The sequence below is a fragment of the Carassius gibelio genome, chromosome A21, assembly GCF_023724105.1.
Source record: "Carassius gibelio isolate Cgi1373 ecotype wild population from Czech Republic chromosome A21, carGib1.2-hapl.c, whole genome shotgun sequence".
Classification (NCBI taxonomy): domain Eukaryota; kingdom Metazoa; phylum Chordata; class Actinopteri; order Cypriniformes; family Cyprinidae; genus Carassius; species Carassius gibelio.
The window spans coordinates 19,916,550-19,924,686 of NC_068391.1; the positions used below are offsets into that span (position 1 = coordinate 19,916,550).

General features: G+C 37.2%; 1 protein-coding gene across 1 annotated transcript; it reads left to right on the plus strand.

Moving 5' to 3' along the window:
* Positions 1 to 1,257: 1,257 nt before the first annotated feature.
* LOC127941504 (5-hydroxytryptamine receptor 2A-like) lies at positions 1,258 to 7,653 on the plus strand. The gene is made up of 4 exons (XM_052536585.1): positions 1,258 to 1,298; positions 1,540 to 1,972; positions 3,332 to 3,532; positions 4,799 to 7,653. Exons 2-4 carry the CDS (start codon positions 1,675 to 1,677, stop codon positions 5,380 to 5,382), a joined length of 1,083 nt encoding a protein of 360 aa, XP_052392545.1. The 5' UTR covers positions 1,258 to 1,298; positions 1,540 to 1,674; the 3' UTR covers positions 5,383 to 7,653.
* The last annotated feature ends 484 nt before the right edge of the window (positions 7,654 to 8,137 follow it).

Consider the following 8,137-nt stretch of genomic DNA (forward strand, 5'->3'; position numbering starts at 1 on the left):
GAGTCTCGCGCAGAACACAAAACTGACCGGATCTAAAACTGTCAGGAGACAGACACACGGCCCACATGAAAAAAATACTATTTTATAGTAAATACTAGTGCTTTTGAACTATACTAAAGTAAAATACTTTGCTGCGGTACTTCTATACAGTAGTTGCTGTGGTAATATAACAACCATACTAATTAAACAAATTACTGTAGTATATTTTGTATAGGGTATAGTCTAATATACTAAAATACACTACAGTTTACTGTAGTAAAAACTGAAGTATATCACAGTATTTATTTCATTTTATCTGTTCACTTTGGTTAATACTACAGTATTCTGCAGCATTCATTAACAAAGTGTTATAAATACTATAATATATACAGTATAATACACTAGTTCAAAAACACTAGTATTTACTATAAATTACTATAGTAATTTTTATTGTCATTTTCCCATCACTGTAAAAAGTTACCGAATATACGCATAAAAACACGTGAAGTTCACACACTCTTCTCCTCTTCTCTTCTTTTTTGCGAAACCTTTGCAAATTAAAAATGTATTCCTTCTAATTTCTGTAATACACATGCAGTTTGACAATCACTGAGTCATGTTTTGCCAAAGGCCAAAAGTGAAAGATTAAGAAATATTACAGACTACAAGTCAAGACAACAGTTTCTTGGTGATAACAGGCAAATCAATGTGAGCTATGCAAATCAAGTCAGATTTAGTTACACTTCTCATCATCCCAGTTTGAAGAAAAGAATCACACACATAGGAATACTTGTCCTAATAATGAGTGCTTTCATCATAACTCACCCTCGAGTTGTTCCACACCCTTATGTCCTTCTTTCTTCCCTAGAAAACATAAAAGAGGATAATGTTAATGCCTTATCTTCATACAGTTATGTACACTGCTCCAGAAAGGACATAAATACACAAAATACCATTACCTATAAATGTAGACCATGTTACATTCCTAGTCTAGATAACTTTGTGTGAGGAACATAATAATTAAAAATCTTGCTCACACTTGCCGCTGCGTCAGGAATGAAAACAAGGCTGTGAAGGACAGAACTACAGAATTGTTCTGTTGCCAGTTGTTTAGCTAATGAAACATATTTCTTGACAATAAAAGGGGTTTGAAAGTTGTGAGTTAATTAATATAAGTGATCTAGGAACATTATACAGCTCATGTCATTGTAAAGACTGAAAGTTTATCCCTCACAAATATGAACTAAGGTGTTTATGTGTTTATTAACAGTACAGTGAGTTATGCCAGGTTGGATTCAAATTGAGACAAGATATAACAAGTAGGTATAACTTTACTGGGTAAAGTGCAATATTCAAATACAATGTGATGCAACAATATGCATGCTCTCATGCTGTCTTTATAATGATGATAATACCAATAATAACAAATAATGATAATAATACAGTGCTCATTATACAGAGGCTTTGAAATAAAGCCTGGCTTCAGCAGTTGTCAGAATAACGCATATCTATCTGATCTGATCTGTCTGTCTGTCTAACCAGTATTTCCATCTGTTTTAGGTGTAGGATGCACAACCTAAAGTGTAAGCAGTTTTAACAGAGACGGCCTGAAGACACCTGAGACTGATCGCACTGAATTAACACTGACAGCTGCTGCTGAGAGCCCTATCAGACTTCAGTTTTACTTCTACCACAATGGCCTCGTTGAACATTACTCATCCCTGGGATGTCTCTTCGGACCTCAACCACAGCTGTTTCAAATGCAACCTCACAGAATTAGAGGACACACAACATACGGAGAAGAACTGGCCAGCCCTGTTCATTCTGGGGTTTATTTTTTTTACTGTTGCTGGGAATATACTGGTAATTATGGCCGTGTCAATCGAGAGAAAACTGCACAATGCCACCAACTACTTCCTGTGCTCACTAGCCGTGGCAGACATGCTGGTGGGATTCCTAGTAATGCCAGCCGCTCTAATTACTATTCTTTACAGTAAGTATTATACTACAAAAAAAGAACAACTAAAGGCTACCCAGGCTCCATTTCTGCAAAACTCAAAAAATATTAATATTAGGGATGCTCATTTCGATTAATTTTCCTGACCGACAACCGCCGCTCGTTAATCGATTATTAACCGTTAACTGATAAGATTATAATATTGAATTGGCATTAAATACAAATTAAATTGACGCGTATCTGTGACCCTTTAAAAAAATACAAACATTTTTTTTATATATAAAAGGGTTTATTTTAACGTGCAAACAGCAGCAGCATACAGAACCGGTTTCAGTTAAAATGTCCACGCACCTGCAGCATTTCTGACAGTGAGAAAAATAGAATAAAAAATTTACAAATAAAAAACACAATAGGCCTACACTAAATATATTTTTTAAACTTAAATAATTAACAAATTAAGATGACAAAAAGAAAACACTGAATCCGTTTGAATGAAGCTTTCAAAAACCGGGAATTTTTTTCGTTAGACTAAGATTTATCGTTAAATAAAAATAGCAGCCCTACCTCAACTCCTTGTCTAATTTTTATTTAAAAAAAGCAACATATCAATGTGATGTGGGGTCAGTCTGGAGCGCAGCCTTTTGACAGTTAGACCCGCGGCAGAAAACACCCTCTCCGATGGGACAGTTGTACCGGGAATACACTGGTAACGTCTCGCTAGTGGCCAGCTTCGGGAAGCGCCTTTCATTTGCTTTCCACCAGTCAAGAGGATTAATATCGAGAGAAGGAGGATCATCTCTCATATAGATGTCAACCTCTGCTTCTGGATAATCAGTGCGTTATCTCCTCAGATCGCCGTGCATCGCATCTTCTCCCTGATAACATGGAGGGCAGTGTTTGTTGCCCTTCATCACTCGAAGCGCGTGGGTGTTTGCTTCGTAAATCGTACTTGTGCTACTGCTGTATTTTAATACAGCGCCGCATAATTTACAGGTAACATTGTCGCCCTTTCTGTTAAAATGATCCCACACAGTGCTTCTTTTCGCTCGCTTCATTTTGCTTCCCTTGCTCGGGTGCCGACGCGCTCCGTGAGTTAATAAATATAAGCTATATAGTAGGCTATTTTATTTTTAAACCATGCAGCAAAAAAAAAAAAAAAAAAAAAAAAAGAACCTTAAAAAAACGTTTTAAACCGTTTAACTGATAGTATTAATCGGTCAAAATGTTTACTTTCGGTTAACGGTTAAACGGTCAATATGAGCATCCCTAATTAATATGCATGCTAATAAGCAACGAGTTGATAGTGATTTTAGTTCCCTAAACTAAAGTGTTACAATGGTTTATTAACTCTCCTCGTGTGTCTCTGAAACGTCTCCTCTTGTCGTCTGTTTCCAGATCACACCTGGCCTCTCCCTGAACTGCTGTGTCCCTTGTGGATCTTCCTTGACGTGCTCTTCTCCACAGCCTCCATCATGCACCTGTGCGCCATCTCTCTGGACCGCTATATCGGCATCCGTAATCCAATCAAATACAGCCAGAGCAACACACTTCACAAGACCATGATCAAAATAATCAGTGTCTGGACGGTTTCTGTAGGTGAGAATGAAGCATCCAGCTCAGAAATACAACAGATGTTGTTGTGGTTAATGATGATATACAGTCCTGAATCAACACATTAGTCAAGCGAGCGTTTTGACCCTGTTTCTGTGTGCTTCCTGGTGCGCCAAGGACTTTGCTTGACATCTGAACCTAGAGAGTACACAGCACGAACAGGAACTGACAAGAGAAGCAATTACTGCTGCATCAGGACTGTGCACCTTTTGGCTCCGTCAACCATATTTTCTGAATGATTTTAGCATTTCTGATGCATAAAGATTGATATTTCTGCACAGTTCTTCTTATGGTTTTGTGCTTAACACTCACCAACCCTATGAGCATCTCTTGTTTGTTAGAGGTTTTGCAAAACTTTTCGCTAAGGCTAATTTTGAAGAAGTTTGCAGTCATGCATGCACCATATCCAGAAGATGCATCTCCCGTTCTTGGTCAAGAGTTATCTTCATTATCTTAGTATGTCTTACAATGAGTAGCGATACAATGCTAGAATTTGTTGTTCATAATGTTGAAGTTGTGTATCTGTTGTGGGACAGATGTGCACAAAATTTGTGCTATTGTTTTTTTTTTTTTTTTTTTGTGGGAAGGGGTTGGTGCATTTATCTTTTGACTTTTTATGAGCAAATGCTCTACTACTGGTCTCTGGACCAATAGATGTTTGTCTTTGCAAGTCATGCAAATACTGCTTTGCCTCACACTAAAAGTCTGTCACAATTTTCCATTTCAGATCTGACTTCCATTCTATATACCCTTGGTTTGGTATTATATAGCAAACTTATTTATTGAACATATGTCCCTGGATTGCACAGTGAAACAAACTGCGTGCTTTTTATTAAAAGATAGTAATAAAATAAAAAGTTTAGATTTATTATTTTTCACTGTTTCACTGAAAATACAGAGAAAATCAGGCCGTTTTGAATTGATCAGTTAGACCCAGTACAAAACTGACCAAAAAAATATAGCATAATTTATTTTTTTGCATGATTTATTTTTATGCTTCATTTAACATTTCTAAATCTGCAGTTTTAGAATGGGACTCACATACATGTTTATGTGTTATAAATCAATAACAGGTCATTAAACATTATAGATATTAAATTGCTTTTCCTTTTTTTAGTGTGGCAACCTGAAATGAAATGGCTTTGTGTGACTGTTCACACCAGTAAATGTGTTCACACTTTCATTTAATTTGTGGGATGCGAACATGCTTTCTGAACTGATTCGTCTTTCTTCTTGCTCTTTTTCTTCCAGTGTTGTCGCTGCCAATTCCAGTAATGGGTTTCCAGGACAAGAAGAAGGTGTTTGTAAATAGCACTTGCACCCTGAATGAGCCTCGTTTCGTCCTTGTTGGCTCATCCGTGGCCTTCTTCGTTCCTCTGGTCATCATGGTGGTCTGCTATTACCTTACTCTCCGTCATCTCCAGAGGCACAGCGCTTCCTTCCCTCAAGAGAGCAGGAGCACCAGCAAACATTTATCTGTTCAGAGAAGTGACACAAGTCTGCTGAACCTCAACTCCTCCTTCAACAAGCCTGCACAAGGTGCACGAAACAACAGCAGACGTGGCACGATTCAGTCTTTGAACAATGAGCGTCGAGCCTCCAAAGTCTTGGGGATCGTCTTCTTTCTCTTCCTGGTCATGTGGTGTCCGTTCTTCATCACCAATGTGCTGATCGCCATCTGTCAGGACAACTGCAGCGAGCTTCTCCATGACCTCATTCACTTTTTTGTCTGGGTGGGATATATCTCCTCTGGAGTGAATCCTCTGATCTACACCCTTTTCAACAAGACGTATCGACAAGCCTTCGCTCGGTATCTAAGATGTAAATATCATTAAGCTGTGCCACAGAAGAAGTCCCAGGCCATCTGATGATATTGACAAAGTTACAGCTTAATGGTTAAAACTGATCAATAATTGACTGGTCGATTAATTTAGAATTTGACATGACAGATTGTTTGTGAGTTTAAAAAAATAATAATGTGTTGTTCCTGTGTTTCAGGATATAACAAAAGGTCCACAGAAGCACTGCCTTATGTTGCAAGCTATTTCTGTGAATATGCACATAATGATATGAGGTACACCTGTAAACACATGTTCAGTGTAGCTTCTGTTGTTCTTGAGATTTGTCTCTAAGAAGCACAATCAGGATTCTTTACTCGACTCAACTTTATTTATAAAGCACTTCCAACACCACAAGAGGAACAAAGTGCTGTACAGAAAGTATAAAAGAGAAACATAAAAACAAAAACAGACATATGACATACACACTTACAAAGCAATACATACTCAGGGGCTAGACCATGCAGAGACTTAAAAACGTACAACAGCGCTTTGTATTGAATTCTGTATCGTATGGGTAACCAATGTAGTTTAATTAAAACTGGAGTAATGTGTTCTCTCTTCTTAGTACCCGTTAAAAGTCTAACGGGAGAGAGAAGCCTGACTCACACTGAGATACAATACATTACAATAATCCAAACGTGAAGACACAAAGACGTGAACAACCTTCTCCATATAATTAAAAGTAAGAATAGATTTCCATTTAGATATTTATCTAAGATCGAAGAAACTATTATTAACAACAGCATTGATTTGCTGCTCAAATCTAAGCTCAGAGTCAAAAATGACTCCAAGGATTCTCACGCTAGACCGTTTTTCCCAGGAAACAACCCCAGGCAGTCATCGTCCACACACCCCTTATTTCCGAATAAAATGATCTCAGTCTTATACTCATTTAATTGGAGAAAGTTATTTGCAAGCCAGCACTTAACTTCTGCCAAACATGCATGAAGAGACTGAATGGCACTTTTATGCTCATGTTTCAGTGGTACATAAATTTGAGAATCATCTGCATAAAGATTATACTGAATCCCAAATTTTTCAAAAGTAGAACTTAGAGGGAGCATATAAAGGGAAAATAAAATTGGTCCCAGTATTGAGCCCTGTGGAACCCCAGACACAAGGGGGGCAATGGAAGAAAAATAATCCCCTAAGCTGACTGAAAGAGTCTTATCCTTCAAATAGGAAGAGAACCATTTCAGGGCTAAGCCCTGAACACCAACCTGATCCTTAAGACGATCAATGAGAATGTTATGATCAGCTGTATCAAATGCCACTGTAAGATCTAACAACAGCAAGACAACACGGTTTCCAGAATCAACACCTCATAGGATATCATTAGACACCCTCAAAAGAGACGGTTCTGTACTATGACCAACTCTAAAACCTGACTGGAATCTATCCAAGATGTTATTCCTAATTAAAAAGTCACAATTTTGAAAACGGACGAAAACTACTCATGTCAAATGGGTCTAAGCTGTTTTTTTTTAAAGGGGCTGAATAACAGCGTGCTTAAAACTAGCCAGAACAACACCAGATGACAAACTAATATTTATAATAGACAGAATACTTGGGCCAATCGAATCAAGAACCTGTTTAAACAGAGAACGGAGAGACATTAAAAGCAGCTGAAAAACTACTCGCTGTACATGGATTGAGTATGCGAGATGAAATCGAGGCAGAAACAGTATTACCCGGCGCAACACAAGGAAAGTTAGAATTTAAAATAACAGTCTTATGGTCAGGAAAAACAGTATCAACAATCTTCACGCTATCAATAAAAAATCCCATGGATAATACAAGGTCAAGCGTATGACCACGTTCATGAGTTGGACCCGAAACACATTTCAAAAAAATCAAACTACTCAATCAAACTAATTTACTAAATGTAAATTTTACTCTCCAATGGAAAACCTGAAACAAGAGCATTTTGAATCACTCTCTACAATTATTTTGCAACTGCACCTTCGGGACTCGTGAAGCGTCGGTCAGATGGTTTTGACTGCAAGAACAAAGCAAACATTAACTATTTCCTACTGATATAGAGCACTGACCAAACAGATTCCTTGCACTGTTTTCTTTCCTTTATCGCACAGCATGTTTTAACTGCACAGATACTGCTGTAGACTGTTTGTGTTACACTTGGGTAAGAGATTAAAGTGCATTAAAGTGAATTGATAATGAGAGAGTGCCACCATGTGGTGACATTCATTTGATTAACCAATGATTAATGGGGTTACTAAAACAATAAATTAAAAAAATATATTTTACTGAGAGTTTTGTTTTGCATTCTTGATTTGATTTGTATTTGATATATTGTATAAAAAGAAAAAGTGTGAAATGTATATTATATATATATATATAGAGAGAGAGAGAGAGAGAGAGATTAATCCGCTACTGATGTACAATTTGGACTTTTTAGCTTTTTTCACTTTAGTAATGCAGTGTGACAAGTGAAGCAAATAAAATGCATTTAAATTAACTGCAATTGCAATTTAATGTAAAGTTTACATTAGTAGTTTTTACTTATGGTGTGTTTAAAGTGAATGGGTAACAGTAATGGGTTCTACTTAAATACGTCTACATTTCAGGATGTAGTGCATCCTCGGGGATAATCCCTTTGGATCTAAAGTAAACTGCTTTCAAAATATGGCTTTCCAAAAAAAGTGATCTCTGGCTCAACTTAACTACCCCACTAAAATACCCCACTCCCTCCATTTGAACTAAACTGTATCCTCCAGCAGTTTAGATC

Bases quoted from the DNA above. Each gene is read 5' to 3' on its own strand.
- LOC127941504 (XM_052536585.1), top strand. From the start codon at position 1,675: ATGGCCTCGTTGAACATTACTCATCCCTGGGATGTCTCTTCGGACCTC. The intron at 1,973-3,331 runs GTAAGTATTATA...GTCTGTTTCCAG, and splicing joins TCTAATTACTATTCTTTACA to ATCACACCTGGCCTCTCCCT. The intron at 3,533-4,798 runs GTGAGAATGAAG...TTTTTCTTCCAG, and splicing joins TGTCTGGACGGTTTCTGTAG to TGTTGTCGCTGCCAATTCCA.